Source organism: Salvelinus alpinus, chromosome 2 (assembly GCF_045679555.1).
Source record: "Salvelinus alpinus chromosome 2, SLU_Salpinus.1, whole genome shotgun sequence".
NCBI lineage: Eukaryota > Metazoa > Chordata > Actinopteri > Salmoniformes > Salmonidae > Salvelinus > Salvelinus alpinus.
Window position 1 is genome coordinate 83,827,403 of NC_092087.1, and position 16,293 is coordinate 83,843,695.

The following is a 16,293-nucleotide window of genomic DNA, read 5'->3' on the forward strand; positions in this document are numbered from 1 at the left end:
TAAAAACACCAATAACTTTGAAACAGATGATGATAGAGAAATTAGGTTTGGACCATTGGTCTTCTTACAGGATTATCTACACAATTAACAAGAAAACATGCGTTTTGGATTGGACACCCTAGTTATGCCCCATGTATCTTCCTCTATCAAGGGTGGAGTGATGTCACTTCCTTTAGCTCTAAGAGCCTCTCTCTGTGGAAGGTGGAGTGATGTCACGTCCTCTATCTCTAAGAGCCTCTCTCTGTGGAGGGTGGAGTGATGTCACGTCCTTTATCTCTAAGAGCCCCTCTCTGTGGAAGGTGGAGTGATGTCACGTCCTCTATCTCTAAGAGCCTCTCTCTGTGGAGGGTGGAGTGATGTCACATCCTCCATCTCTAAGAGCTTCTCTCTGTGGAGGGTGGAGTGATTTCACATCCTCTATCTCTAAGAGCTGCTCTCTGTGGAGGGTGGAGTGATGTCACATCCTCCATCTCTATGAGCTTCTCTCTGTGGAGGGTGGAGTGATGTCACGTCCTCTATCTCTAAGAGCTTCTCTCTGTGGAGGGTGGAGTGATGTCACATCCTTTATCTCTAAGAGCTTCTCTCTGTGGAGGGTGGAGTGATGTCATGTCCTCTGTCTCTAAGATTCTCTCTCTGTGGTCTAATAGATCTAAGTTCTGTGCTGTATGAGTGGTATAGACTGTGAGGTGCAGTAGAGTGCTGTTGAGCATTAGTGTCAATTTTCTTTCTTTCTGTATTTCTTTAGTGCTGTTGAGCATTAGTGTCCATTTTTCTTTCTTTCTCTCTCTCTAGTTCCTGTCTTTTCTCGGGCTCCTGTCTGGTGCAGTGGTCTAAGACACTGCATCTCAGTGAAAGAGGTGTCACTGCTGGTACCAGGTTCAAATCCAGGCTACATCACATCCAGCCTTGATTGGGAGTCCAATAGGGCAGCGCCACATTGGTCTGGGTTAGGCCGCCATTGTAAATAAGAATTTGTTCTTAACTAGTTAAATAAATTATTCTTATTTACAACCTCCTTTCTTCCATTCTTTCATTCTCTAGTGACCATCTTCACCAATTAAATCTTCTTTTTCACATCAACTGGTATACATTTTTGGACTGAAACGAAAACAACATGATTTATAATAGGCTTTTACCCATCAGCGTGTGTTTGAATGGTTTCTGTATTGGAGCAGCATATAGGAAGCGTGACGAGTCTGTTGTGTGACAGTTTATGGGACTACCTCTGGGAATAGTCTTCTTCAAACATACCCATGTATTTATAAGGCAAACATCTGGGAGGTCAAAACCTCAAACTGGACCAATCCACATCTGAGCTGGCCATCATGTCTCCATCTCTCATGTCATATTAACATCTCTCTATCTCTCTTTCTCTCTCCATCTCTCTCTCTCTCTCTCTCCATATCTCTCTCTCTTTCTCTCCATATCTCCCTCCCCTCATTCTATCACTCCTCATCTCTCTCTCCATCTCCTTTCCACCTTTCCTCCATCCCCCCATCCCTACCCTTTCTCACTCCCTTGTTCCCTTGTTCAGCAGTTAATCACCAACAGTGTTGTAGAAGTCATGCCCTGTTCTCGACATGAGCGTCTGGGTCGCGTCCGCTAATAGAGAGCCAATTACCTACCATTACTGCAGTACGGGAGTGTGTGTGTGTGTGTGCGTGTGTGTGCGTGCTTGTGTGCGTGTGTGTGTGTGTACGTGTGTGTGTATGTGTGTGTACGTGCGTGCGTGCGTGCTTGTGTGCATGTGCGTATGTGTGTACGTGCGTGTGTGCGTACAGCATCCACTTTATTACGGAGCGATGATGGCGACTGCAAAAACAACAAGTTGTGAACATATTAGCCCGGCGCCCACGCCTGTCCAGGTCCTGTATGTGTTGTTGTTGTGTTCTGGTTCCTCCATTAACCTCGGCTGATGTTGCTGCTGGGGTCTGTAGTTCATGTAGTTCACAATTAGAATGGGTAACACTTTACTGTGGTTGTCCCATGCACTAAGCATTCATAAAGCCTTTATGACACAACACGTTATAACATTTGTCATAAGGACACCTAAAGTAGGGCCATATAAAATCCGCGATGCGGAGAACGCGGACGGAATCACGGAATCCAGACATTAAAACGGAATTCAACATTATAAAAAAAAGTATTCAACTAAATGTCCTGAACTTAGTAGGGAATCAACTAGATGTATTGAACTTAGTAGGGAATCAACTAGATGTATTGAATTTAGTAGGGAATCAACTAAATGTACTGAACATTTATTAAGTGTATTATAAGCCATGAACAGAATGCATCAGTGATTCTGATTTCCTGCAACTTTCTGAAGAGGCAACAACACTGCCTGTCTGTGTGTGTGCGGTGCGCGTCTACCATTTTGTGTAGCTGTTAGCGATGACGCCAGTGAAAAGTCTTCTGGTAGATGGAAAGGCTTTTCCAAAAATATTCTCAATTAAATGTTGACTACAAGGTAGCCTATGCTTACCTGGTGGCAGAGCTATATCAGGGTTATTTGCATCAACCCAGTGGGTATTTGTTTCACATATGTGCTACAAAAACACAGTTTAATAACAGCCTCTTGCTGGTGCCCACTGGAATTAAAGGGTAACTACACCCCAAAATTTACAAAAATGTACACAAATCAAGACCTCTCCTGTCTGCTGATGTGGTTTAAGCATTGTTGTGGACTTTTCTATATAAAAAAAAGGTGTGACTTTGAGAGGGAAAACCTGGAAAACTGGAGAAAAATTGACACCTAGAAAAACAAAATGGAGAAAACTGAATTTGGGAGAAAGAAATGAAATACAAATATTAGTGGGTTATTTTCTTTGATTGTTGCTCATGTCCTGTAGTGTCTTGGATGCTTTAACAGAATAGCGTTGTTGTTTTGAGAATGCATAAAGATATCATTATTTTTTCTCTCACACACTTACTTCTCTTGCTGTCTCCCAGACAGGTCCAGCTGCTATGCACTGAAGTCAACCTCAACCCACCACCCATATACCACAACCAACAACATATCATCACCTCTGGCCTCCACTGAGCTTGTCTAACCTCAACCTCAACCCACCCACCCATATACTACAACCAACAACATATCATCACCTGTCCAACCTCAACCCACCCACCCATATACCACAACCAACAACATATCATCACCTGTCCAACCTCAACCCACCCACCCATATACCACAACCAACAACATATCATCACCTGTCCAACCTCAACCCACCCACCCATATACCACAACCAACAACATATCATCACCTGTCCAACCTCAACCCACCCACCCATATACCACAACCAACAACATATCATCACCTGTTCAACCTCAACCCACCCACCCATATACCACAACCAACAACATATCATCACCTGTCCAACCTCAACCCACCACCCATATACCACAACCAACAACATATCATCACCTGTCCAACCTCAACCCACCACCCATATACCACAACCAACAACATATCATCACCTGTCCAACCTCAACCCACCCACCCATATACCACAACCAACAACATATCATCACCTGTCCAACCTCAACCCACCCACCCATATACCACAACCAACAACATATCATCACCTGTCCAACCCACCCACCCACCCATATACCACAACCAACAACATATCATCACCTGTCCAACCTCAACCCACCCACCCATATACCACAACCAACAACATATCATCACCTGTCCAACCTCAACCCACCACCCATATACCACAACCAACAACATATCATCACCTGTCCAACCTCAACCCACCCACCCATATACCACAACCAACAACATATCATCACCTGTCCAACCTCAACCCACCACCCATATACCACAACCAACAACATATCATCACCTGTCCAACCCACCCACCCATATACCACAACCAACAACATATCATCACCTGTCCAACCTCAACCCACCCACCCATATACCACAACCAACAACATATCATCACCTGTCCAACCTCAACCCACCACCCATATACCACAACCAACAACATATCATCACCTCTGTCCTCCACTGAGCTTGTCCAAGTGCCCCCGGCCATCTACCTCCCCACAGCCGCCCCCTCAATGCCTGAGCCCAACACCTTCACCTTCCCCCCCTCCCCTCTCCTCCTCCTCACCCCCGACCCTTTCTTCAATGGATCCTCCCAAAACTGGACCAACCCTGGCGGCGGAGGTGTGGGGGGTTTCCAACTCACTATAGCAGGGGTCCTTATCCCTCTCATCTATGTAGCAGTCTGTGTGATCGGCCTGGTGGGCAACACATTGGTCATCTACATTGTTTTACACTATGTGAGGACGGAGTCGGTCACTAACATCTATATACTCAACCTGGCCATCGCTGATGAGCTATTCATGCTAGGTCAGTGTTTTTTTTACAAGTGGTTTAATTGTTTTTTTTCAAGGTGTTGATTATTCAACTCTGTTATTAGCCTTGTTAAACCAGCCTTATTTTGCAAGCTCACATTCTGTTTCACTTGAAATTAAACTATATATGACCGCAGCGGTCAGTCTCCTTTTTGATTATTTTACTGTATTTCTTTAATTGATTATTTTACTGTATTATTTGACTATGTTACAGTAATTCTTTCATTTGATCATTTTACTGTAAAATGTGTTGCAGTTTTAAATGCACTTCAAATGCAAAGTAAGTGTGAGGTTTTAATAGTTTTTAATTCAAATCAAATCAAACTTTATTTGCCACATGTGCCGAAAACAACAAGTGTAGACTTGACTGTGAAATGCTGACTTACAAGCCCTTAACCAACAATACAGTTCAAGAAGAAGAAAATATTTAACAAGTTGGCTAAAATAAAAAGTAATATTAAAAAGTAACACAACAAGAATAACAATAGCGAGGCTATATACAGGTGGCACCGGTTCAGTCAGTGTGCAGGGGTACAGGCTAGTTGAGGTAATCTGTACATGTAGGTGGGGGCGAAGTGACTAATTGCACTGTCAATATAGTTAGATTTGATTTGACTTCCCCTAGGCCTCCCCTTCTTGGCGGCCCAGAATGCTCTGCTCTCCTGGCCGTTTGGTTCTCTCATGTGCCGTGTGGTCATGACTGTGGACGCCATCAACCAGTTCACCGCCATCTTCTGTCTCATGGTCATGTCCATCGACCGCTACCTCGCAGTGGTCCATCCCATACGGTCGTCGTGGTGGAGGCGACCGCACGTGGCCAAGGCGGTGAACGCGACGGTGTGGGCGGTGTCGTTTGTGGTGGTGCTGCCCGTGGTGGTGTTCGCGGACGTACTGGAGGATGATGGGAACTGTAGTATAGTGTGGCCTGAGCCAGCCGAGGTCTGGAAGGCGTCGTTCATCGTGTACACGTGTGCGGTCGGGTTCTTCGGACCGCTACTCGTCATCTGTCTCTGCTACCTGCTCATTGTGATCAAGGTCAGAATGTAGGACTACTTCCGCACTTAAGGGGAAAAAAATTATATTTTACACTACTTGGGAGGCCTGTCTGTTATACTTAGACTGAACCAGTATGTCCTTTGGGAGGAAACATCATTGTTGATTGGTAACATAGACCCAGGTGTTGCTACACCTCCGTTGTTACATGAAATAAATGTGTTCTGATGTCTTTGTCTCATATTACCAGTGATTTATTTATACTTCCCTTAAATCAGACAGACATTGTGAGGAACATTTGTTTTGAGGGGCGCGACTGCTTTGCCCTCTTCCAGGAAACCCTTCCCTGTGCGGTTCTCTACTCCGGCCCTGACATCTGACCTGTTACATCTGACCTGTAACATCTGACCTGTTACTTCTGACCTGTTACATCTGACCTGTTACATATGACCTGTTACATCTGACCTGTAACATCTGACCTGTAACATCTGACCTGTTACTTCTGACCTGTTACATCTGACCTGTAACATCTGACCTGTAACATCTGACCTGTTACTTCTGACCTGTTACATCTGACCTGTAACATCTGACCTGTTACATCTGACATGTTACATCTGACCTGTTACATCTGACCTGTAACATCTGACCTGTAACATCTGACCTGTTACATCTGACCTGTTACATCTGACATGTTACATCTGACCTGTAACATCTGACCTGTTACATCTGACCTGTTACAGCTGACCTGTAACACCTGACCTGTAACATCAGAGCTGTAACATCAGACCTGTTACATCTGACCTGTTACATCTGACCTGTTACATCTGACCTGTTACATCTGACCTGTTACATCTGACCTGTTACATCTGACCTGTTACATCTGACCTGTTACATCTGACAACAAACAGAAATGTTTCATCATCTTTAATGTCTGGGTCAGGAGCCGGAGGGGAGGAAACACTGGGAGTGGGTCTCTGTCAGTGGAGGCTGCTGAGGGGAGGAAACACTGGGAGTGGGTCTCTGTCAGTGGAGGCTGCTGAGGGGAGGAAACACTGGAAGTGGGTCTCTGTCAGTGGAGGCTGCTGAGGGGAGGAAACACTGGGAGTGGGTCTCTGTCAGTGGAGGCTGCTGAGGGGAGGAAACACTGGAAGTGGGTCTCTGTCAGTGGAGGCTGCTGAGGGGAGGAAACACTGGAAGTGGGTCTCTGTCATTGGAGGCTGCTGAGGGGAGGAAACACTGGGAGTGGGTCTCTGTCAGTGGAGGCTGCTGAGGGGAGGAAACACTGGGAGTGGGTCTCTGGGGAGGGGGTGGAGCGGCCTGGGAGTGGGTCTCTGGGGAGGGGGTGGAGCGGCCTGGGAGTGGGTCTCTGGGGGGGGGGTGGAGCGGCCTGGGAGTGGGTCTCTGGGGAGGGGATGGAGTGGCCTGGGAGTGGGTCTCTGGGGAGGGGATGGAGCAGCCTGGGAGTGGGTCTCTGGGGAGGGGGTGGAGCAGCCTGGGAGTGGGTCTCTGGGGAGGGGGTGGAGCAGCCTGGGAGTGGGTCTCTGGGGAGGGGATGGAGCGGCCTGGGAGTGGGTCTCTGGGGAGGGAGTGGAGCAGCCTGGGAGTGGGTCTCTGGGGAGGGGGTGGAGCAGCCTGGGAGTGGGTCTCTGAGGAGGGGGTGGAGCAGCTTGGGAGTGGATCTCTGGGGATGGGGTGGAGTGTCCTACCCTACAGTGGTCTACCCTACAATGGCCTACCCTACAGTGGTCTACCCTACAGTGGCTTACCCTAAAGTGGCCTACCCTACAGTGGCCTACTGTACAGTGGCCTACCCTAAAGTGGTCTACCCTAAAGTTGTCTACCCTCTACAGTGTCCTACCCTAAAGTGGCCTACCCTACAGTGGTCTACCCTAAAGTAGACCACTGACCACATTTTTTATAATGCTGAGTTAACCTTTATATAATTGTAACGTGTGTTGAGATGTTTTAACTGCCAATAAAGTTGAATTGTTTTGTTTTGATTCGAAGGTGCGCAACGCGGGGAAACGGGCCCGGTCCACCTCCTCCCGACGCAAGAAGTCCGAACGCAAGATCACCCGCATGGTGGTTGTCGTGGTAGCAGTCTTCGTGTTGTGCTGGCTCCCATTCTACGTCCTCAACATCGTTAACCTGCTAATCCTGTTACCGGGCGAATTCCGGGGGCTGTACTACTTTGTGGTGGTCCTATCGTACGCTAATAGCTGCGCTAACCCAATAATTTACGGATTCCTGTCCGATAATTTTAAGAGAGGGTTCCGGAAGGCTCTTTGTCGTTCTTCGAGGAAGGTGGAGAACCACGAGAGGGCGGCAGCCACTGAGCTGCAGCGCCCTGCAGAGCTCTGGAGGGGAATTGCGCCCGAGCCGCGAGATGGCCTGGGGGTCACCAAGTCTCACGAAGGAGGGGAGGAAGAAGAGGAGGAGGAAGAGGAGGACGGGATTGAGATGGAGAGAAGAGAAGACGCCACTCAGATGAGAGAGAACTGCAGGATTGCACAGAACGGGAACGGAGGAGGACAAGTTGAGAGCTCCAGGATTTTGTTCACACCGGTGGGAAAGGTGGAGACGGTACCCCAAGGGCAGAGGGCTAAAGCTGGGGAGGTGGCTGGGAAAGGCCCAGGCTTAGAATTGGGGCCTACTGTCACTGTCTCCACTCTTGCCAATGGATCAAAGATTGAAAGTAACAGGTCACTTCCAGAGGAGACAGTGGAGAAGAGCACCAAGCTAGAGATCAGCTACCTGTAACTCATAAATAAGCTTTTTCCCAATGTCCATACTAGTATACCACTGATACGGACAAGTCTTGCTGAGACTGAGGCTGTCCTAATGTGGACACTGTACAGTGTATAGAATGAGGGTGAAGCTGCTTCTAGAGACGCTGATCTTGGGTCAGTATTGCATTTTCCCCACTCATGGTTAAGGATTGGGGGAGGGGAAGCTGATCCTAGATCTGTACCTAGGGGTAACTTTACCCAGGAGCTAGATTGCATGTCCGGTACAGTGACTCATTCTAAGTAGTGAGCTACTGTGTCGATTGGAACAGAGACATATGGATTGAATGAATGTATTGTAGCGACATTAACCCAACACTTAGCAACCTTGTTAAGAGGTTTGGAGCTCTTGGGGTAACAATTAATGTGTTGGCTTGACAGTCACTGGACCTGGGTTCAAACCCCAGTTAGGGGCTACCCCCCGAGTTCGCAAATGTATCATTTAAATTGACACTTTTGAGTATCAACTGTGAACTTACAATGATACCAACTGCCTTGCCTCAAATTCCAAGCTTTTTGGCCAAAAATTGATGATTTTATTAGACTGAGAATTTGCAAATCTTTACAGAAAACATTTCAGGATTACGCTGAGTGCGCAATGTAAATATGTACAGAAATGTTTAAGAATCATAATACAGTTTTGAATAGGCTATTCAGAGATGCACACAAGGAGAAAAACACAAACTATATCGTCAGTATTTAAATGATGTATCTATGTTACAGTTTCTTAATGCAGTATTTTTTCAACAGTATAAATGAAACATTTATACTTTGGCCTTCAGACAACGTATAAAAGTCTCATGATACCACTAAAATCGCAGGGAACGAACTGTTCCCTTTCATCCAAGAACAGCCTCATTTAACAGTTCTTCTAAATGTCATAGAAGCTATTTCAATGAGAGTTCATACTGCCTCTGTCTGAGGCTTTACAATACAAGTGCAAATTAGTGTCCTTGCGTTGAAAGCGAAAGCAAACAGACATCTATTTCCATTCTATTGCCATCTCACCGCGTTCCTGGTGGAACGTTTCATCTATCAGAATGAACGGAATCATTAAAGTGAATAACGTCACCTAAACGCACCTGCACGATTAACACTCATACATATTCATGATGACAGGAGTCGAGTCGATTAAATTATGGCGGATGGTATATCAAAGAGCTGTGCGCACTCTGATATCGACCTTCGGTTAATTTGATTGGAATCCAGCTGAATATCTTCTGAGCACGACGACGTTGTGGTGGACATTGTTGTCGAATGCTATTTTGTTTGGGGGGAATGTTAGTGATTTTACCTTTCAGACAGATGCTGTGTATGTGAGTGAAGCAGCTGAACCATTAGAAAGCGGTTGGCCCTGGGAACTAATGATAGATATTTGCAGAGCCATCTTTGTGGATATTTAGATTGAGATAATGTGTTTCTGGGTAGTTGCATAGGAACAAAGCTGTTTTTCTACGGAGCAGAGCTATACAGTATTTATTTGTATGTACTGTATGTAGGCAGTATGTACTGTATGTAGGCAGTATGTACTGTATGTAGGCAGTATGTACTGTATGTAGGCAGTATGTACTGTATGTAGGCAGTATGTACTGTATGTAGGCAGTATGTACTGTATGTAGGCAGTACATAGTGCCATATTCAATAAGAGAATTGATCAAATGTGGCCTTTAAGTTCACTTTGTATCTGAACATAATTGTTTTGTAGCTGTAGCCTGGATGTTTTATCATGTTGTTTTCCGAGGCTCAATTCGTTGGGGCATGGACTCTACAAGGTGTCAAAATGTTCCACAGTGATGCTGGCCCATGTTGACTCCAATGCTTCCCACAGCTGTGTGAAGTTGGCTGGATGTCCTTTGGGTGGTGGACCATTCCTGATACACACAGGAAACTGTTAAGCTTGAAAAACCCAGCAGTGTTGCAGTTGTTGACACACTGGAACCGGAGCACCTGACACCTAGTACCATACCCCGTTCAAAGGCACTCCTGTCTTTTGTCTTGCCCATTCATCCTCTGAATGGCACACGTACACAATCCATCTCTCAATTGTCTCAAGGCTTGAAAATCCTTCTTTAACTGTCTCCTCCCCTTCATCTACACTGACAAGTGACATCAATAAGGGATCATAGCTTTCACCCAGTGGAGGCTGCTGAGGGGAGGACGGCTCATAATAATGGCTGTAATGGAGCGAATAGAATGCTATCAAACACATGGAAACCATGTTTGATGTATTTGATACCATTCCACTCCAGCCGTTAGCATGAGTCCATTCTCCCCAATTAAGATGCCACCAACCTCCTGTGCTTTCACCTGGATTATGGCATGGAAAGAGCAGGTGTTCCTAATGTTTTGTACACTCACTTTATGTCTACACGGCTAGAAGTTAACAAGTTAGAAGATAAGTTATTGGGAAAAGTGCTCGTCATACTTTAAATGAATGATCAAGTAATTTGTTGACAAGTTGAATCAGGTGTGCTAGCTCTGGAATATCTCAAATACATGGAACGTCTGGAATTCTCCGAGGTTTGAGAACCACTGCATTAGAAGAGATGTATGGAGAGATGTTTGGAAAAGTCACACACCTTAAATGAATGATCAATACCTTTCTAACGATCTTATGTCTCACCCACTGTGGTGCTTTGGTAGCCTGATTACTAGTCTGTTTGTGCATTCATACCACACATGTTGACAACCACAAGGAGTTGACTGCACTAACAGATCTGGGACCAGGCCGGTGCTTTGGTCCCCCAGAGTGTGTGGATGGAACCCAGCTCTGATGAACACCTCAACTGTTTCTGATGGTGTGTACATGGTAGCCTTAGTGCCAGTCTGTTTCTGACGGTGTGTACATGGTAGCCTTAGTGCCAGTCTGTTTCTGACGGTGTGTACATGGTAGCCTTAGTGCCAGTCTGTTTGTTCCATCATGCCAACTCCTTGTCACTCATTGTCATGCCAAACATGTTAGGGTTGACAATAACAGCAATGGAGTTGGCAAGAGCACAAACTGATCTGGGACCAGGCTATGTAAATGGTATTTCTATGTTTAGATAGTGTCTGTGTACGCCGATGACTACAAATTGAAATTGAATGTGAAGTTTGAAGAAAAAAATAAATGTCTTATAATGTGATTTTTGTATTTATTCCAAGTCACTGGTATACCATTGGTCTCAGTTGACGTCCGACACTACAGTATGGAAGAGATACGTTTATCAGAGCAATCAGATATTCTGATCACAGAGGGATAACCCTTCTGTCACTTTCCAACAATATTGATGAGTGTTAAGGGAACGGTTTGTCGGTGCTTTAAATTAACATCAGTATTGATTGTGGAGAAGCAATCAGATAATGTATGACGTGTCAAACTTAAGGTCCACGAGACGGATCCGGACAAATTGGGGTGAAGACAGAATGCGGCCCGCTGGGGAACTGAGTTTGACACCCCTGATCTATGACAAGCCTGAGGAAGTAACGCAGGGAAATACAGTCAGGTCAAAAATTACCCTTGATAAAGATGAGCAAAAATGTATAAATGAAATAATTCAAATACTGAGCTGTATTATATGCTCAGTTATTTTGTTATGTTATACTAATACATTTGCTCAGAGAAAGAGATTTTGAGAAGTAATATTTTTCTTGCAAAAAGATAGGGGATTAAAATGATTAGCGCCCCTGTTTTCAATACCTCACCTTACAGGGATAAAGCATCAGATCCAATCCATGTGCCAATGGCGTTTACATTTGTTGGATGACATAAAAATAGAGCTCTTTGGTCACACACACCAGTGGTGGTTTTGCTTTGAAAAAAAGACACGTAAGCTGAAAATAACCCCATAACAGTGGTCCATAAGAGCAGACATATGATACCAAGGATCTTTAAAGCCTCTGTATGGAGGAACGGTGTACGGTCCCTCCAACGTGATCTCCAATCTCGTCATTTCTTTTAACAAAAAGGCTCTGTGCTGTTATCCTCACAAGGTGTGGTTTTGAAAGGTTTTGAAAACAATAATTTTGACTCCCATCTTTTTTTATTAGCTTAAAATATATTTTTCAAAAAGAATTTATCAATAACGCTCAGAACTAGTATTTATTTTTTTATACAGTCTTTTTTTCTCATCTTTATCAAGGGTGCCAATAATTTTGGACCTGACTGTAGATTGACCCTACTGCGGAGATTCATCGATCACTGCATCCCTCTATTGGTCAAAGCCAGGACAACACTGAACCAGTACAAATACCTTTTAGTCACATTTCTGCAGATTTTATTATTCCAAAAACATCTGTCCATCCACCTATCCCTCCCTCTGTCCATCCACCTATCCCTCCCTCTGTCCATCCACCTATCCCTCCCTCTGTCCATCCACCTATCCCTCCCTCTGTCCATCCACCTATCCCTCCCTCTGTCCATCCACCTATCCCTCCCTCTGTCCATCCACCTATCCCTCCCTCTGTCCATCCACCTATCCCTCCCTCTGTCCATCCACCTATCCCTCCCTCTGTCCATCCACCTATCCCTCCCTCTGTCCATCCACCTATCCCTCCCTCTCTCCAGCCATCCATCATTCTGGTACAACGTCACCGAGCCACTTGAGGTAGGGTGGGTTGCCCTGCTCTATGGGTAGGCTGATGACCTCTGCTACTTCATACGGGTGATTGGACCTGTTAGCAAACAAACACAGCATGAGTCACACACACACACAGATAGACAAATGCATGTACGTGCACACACACACACACACACACAGTAAACCCCTGCTATGAGTCACTGATAAATGTCAATGGTAATTCTGGGAAAGGACTGATTAAACACCCCACTGCCTGATTTGGTATGTAGACTACATATCATCCCTATAACTGAGGGAAATACTAGAACTCATGTATGTACACACACAATGCTTACCTAACATATTCTGCCAGAGACGCAACCTTAGAGCTTCTGGTCTTTATCATCTAGAAGCAGGAAGAAACTAGTTAGAACTTTGGCTACACCACGCTCAGATAAACCAAGCATATATAGACGTCATTCAATGTACAATAACAGTACTAGCTATTCCATTAGGCCTATATGTTTGGTCATGGACTTGCAGGGCAGCATATACAGACACTGTAGGTCCACGTCGAAACAGGAATAAAAAGGTGTGATTGCTCACCAGCAAAACTTCACTATCCTCCTGGATCTTCCCCTGCCATTCATATCTGACAAGAAACAGAGACATGTTGCCAATCACTAACCCTTCCATTCCATTCACATGTGTGGTGGAGTGCCTGGATACAGCCCTTAGCCGTGATGCCGTGATTACAGCAGTAAAAATAAATGTTTTGTCACACCCATGGTATACGATCTGATATACCACAGCTGTCAGCCAATCAGCATTTAGGGCTTGAACCGCCCAGTTTCTAATCTCTGATCCGTCAAGGTCCACACTTACACAGATGTGATTTTGGGGACGATGTTGACACAAGCAGCCAGCTTCTTCTCAACGATCCCTCTGTCAGGTGGGGGGGAAGAGACAATGACAACAACCAATCAGACTGGATGGACTAACTGCATCCAGCACAATATGGTGAACAAATACATGATTCAGACTACAGGGCCGACGCAAACCATACTGGCTCTGATATTTTCTTTTGACATGGTCCTTTCCAGCACGGTTCAAGCAGCCCTGGTGAATGTGTAACCAGTTCAGCTCAACTTGGCCCTATAGTGTGAATCAACGTCGCATTCGGGAGAGTGCAACTGTAACCGATGTGAAATGGCTAGCTAGTTAGCGGTGGTGCGCGCTAATAGCGTTTCAATCAGTGACGTCACTCGCTCTGAGACCTTGAAGTAGTTGTTCCCCTTGCTCTGCAAGGGCCGTGGCTTTTGTGGAGCAATGGGTAACGATGCTTCGAGGGTGACTGTTGTCGATGTGTGCAGAAGGTCCCTGGTTCGAGCCCAGGAAGGGGCGAGGAGAGGGACGGAAGCTATACTATTACACAACTTTCTGAACATTGCCGATAGAAATGTCTTACAGAGGTGACATCTGACATGATTCCCAATTAAACATAGCAGATTAGAATGTTTGTGTATGTCTGTGTCTATCCGTTACCTGGCCAGATCTTTGGCCACCTGTTCGTTGGGGCAGGTGACAAAGGCAGCGGAGTGTGTGCCCGACATGTAGGTCTCGGACGCCATGGAGAACGCTCTCAATCCCACAGTCCTCAGCAGCGTGAGCATCAACACACTAAGCAACGCAATCTATGGGTCGCCATGGAAACAGCCGTTAGAATGTTGTCTGTCAGTTCTTCTCCTATGGTGGAAATATTTCATGAGAAATACAGTCAATAAAAATCCCCCACTTGACTGTTTCTGCATATTACAATGGCTAGAACTAGGTTACATTTGGTTAAACTGTATGTTACATTTGACAAGACAACAAGCATATACTAACTGGATTGAGACGGCTAAGCAACTTCTTGAATATGTCTCTTCTACTTGACTACAGCTTGAATAATTGTGATTTGGGGAACATACTCACCACAAAGAATGCCCTCAGAGGTCCACCAGCCTGCAATCCTTCTGTAGCAGGCAGTCCAAAGCGCATTGCCTAAGCAGCACTCTGCAGCAGGGGCAAGTGACATACATGCATTAGCAATCATACATGGCAGGCCGGGAGAGATGACGTTCGATGAGTTCATAGCATGACAAGTAACCACACAAGTTCTGCCATGAGCAAACGTCCAAATAGTGAAAAGTACACTTCGGTTTATGGACTAGCACTAGTTAAAAACACAGCATACAGTACGAAGCTAGCTAGCTAGGATAATTGGGTGACTACTGTGTGTTCTCAAATCGCTGTAACTTGACACGTGCAAATGCAGGCCAGGACTTTTGCAAAATGGTCCGAAACGAAAGAATCCTCCGATAGGAAATGTACAATAATGTCATGCAAAGGCTCTTCAATATCGGAAAAGCAAATACATGCATATGCTACATCATCTCAAACTGTTCGCATCAATTACCTTCAGACAGTCGCAGCTTCGATGCACTCACTGTGTGCTGTTGCCACTCTCTAACGCAAAGATAAACCTCTGCCGTAAAGCAGGATCTGTTTACCAATTGGTCGTCAATGCGAAAGCAGAGCTGGAAACACGAGAATTATGTCGATATGCTACGTTTTCAAATATTATGTGGAAAATGTATTATTAGTAGTAATGCTAGTGGCATAGACAGTTGTAGGGATTTTATTGACGTCGTTTCGCTTATAAATGTAAGAGAATATAAATGCTAAATTGGTTTATGGCTGCAATGTCATCTCTGGCCAGCAGATGGCGACCTTAATCCATGAAAGACACAACACCACCACGACAAGAAAGACCAGAAATGAATTCACTGTAACGTTTGTCAGTGTTGTATTTTGACTTTTATTGGTTAATCATCACATCAAGAAAAAATGTTTTAACGCCATATTTTTGTTTTGTTGCAGTTTATTGTAACACAGAGAAAGTTCACACACTCCTAACTACATCACACCCGGCCGTGATTGGGAGTCCCATAGGGCGGCGCATAATTGGCCAAGCGTCGTCCAGGTTTGGCCGGGGTAGGCCGTCATTGTAAATAAGAAGTTGTTCTTCACTGACTTGCCAAGTTAAATAAAGGTTAAATTAAAAAAATAGATATCCATAGTTGGGTAAAGAACAAAATTTGAGTATTTTCACTGAAATTATTTTTATTCCAAAATAAAAACGAATTCTCTGGACCCTGAATGGAAATAGGTCAAGGGAATGATAAAAATAGTTCCTCTCCTTGTATCTGAGAAAAATAACACAGCATACTGACTGAGTAGCCTAAGTTAGACTTTTTAGAAAGCACAGTAATGCCCTTAAATATCGTTATATTATTTTTGAACACCCCTATACCGATAGATTAAATATGATATAGATGGGTGGGTGGATGGATGGATGGGTGGGTCGGTGATAGATAGGCTACATCAGACAGAGGCATGACATTGATGAGTGTCACTTTGTATTATGAGATTATCTGTGGTCAAACTACAGTAAGAGATTAGTTTCAATACACAGTATACTTAGAGGCATGTTTTGTCCAATGATACATCAAAAACATGAACAGCTAATAAGCATTCTTATGTACATTGAAACTTGGGATTT

General features: G+C 44.9%; 2 protein-coding genes across 4 annotated transcripts; one reads left to right on the plus strand and one right to left on the minus strand.

The window, feature by feature from the left end:
- The first annotated feature begins 3,943 nt into the window (after nucleotides 1–3,943).
- LOC139567975 (somatostatin receptor type 5-like) lies at nucleotides 3,944–9,364 on the plus strand. Its single transcript, XM_071389619.1, has 3 exons — nucleotides 3,944–4,367; nucleotides 4,998–5,407; nucleotides 7,373–9,364. Exons 1-3 carry the CDS (start codon nucleotides 4,073–4,075, stop codon nucleotides 8,123–8,125), a joined length of 1,458 nt encoding a protein of 485 aa, XP_071245720.1. The 5' UTR covers nucleotides 3,944–4,072; the 3' UTR covers nucleotides 8,126–9,364.
- Nucleotides 9,365–12,633: 3,269 nt separating this feature from the next.
- Nucleotides 12,634–15,281, minus strand: LOC139567976 (protein CutA homolog). 3 transcript variants are annotated; one of them, XM_071389622.1, is made up of 7 exons: nucleotides 15,148–15,206; nucleotides 14,664–14,744; nucleotides 14,235–14,435; nucleotides 13,575–13,634; nucleotides 13,296–13,341; nucleotides 13,046–13,095; nucleotides 12,634–12,804 (listed from the first exon to the last, which is right to left on the minus strand). In XM_071389622.1, exons 3-7 carry the CDS (start codon nucleotides 14,360–14,362, stop codon nucleotides 12,705–12,707), a joined length of 384 nt encoding a protein of 127 aa, XP_071245723.1. In that variant the 5' UTR covers nucleotides 14,363–14,435; nucleotides 14,664–14,744; nucleotides 15,148–15,206; the 3' UTR covers nucleotides 12,634–12,704. The 3 variants fall into 3 exon arrangements, with proteins under 3 accessions (XP_071245723.1, XP_071245722.1, XP_071245721.1); XM_071389620.1 differs by having other exon boundaries at nucleotides 12,636–12,804; nucleotides 14,235–14,383; nucleotides 15,148–15,281; XM_071389621.1 differs by lacking the exon at nucleotides 13,575–13,634 and having other exon boundaries at nucleotides 12,635–12,804; nucleotides 14,235–14,383; nucleotides 15,148–15,267.
- Between the last annotated feature and the right edge of the window lie 1,012 nt (nucleotides 15,282–16,293).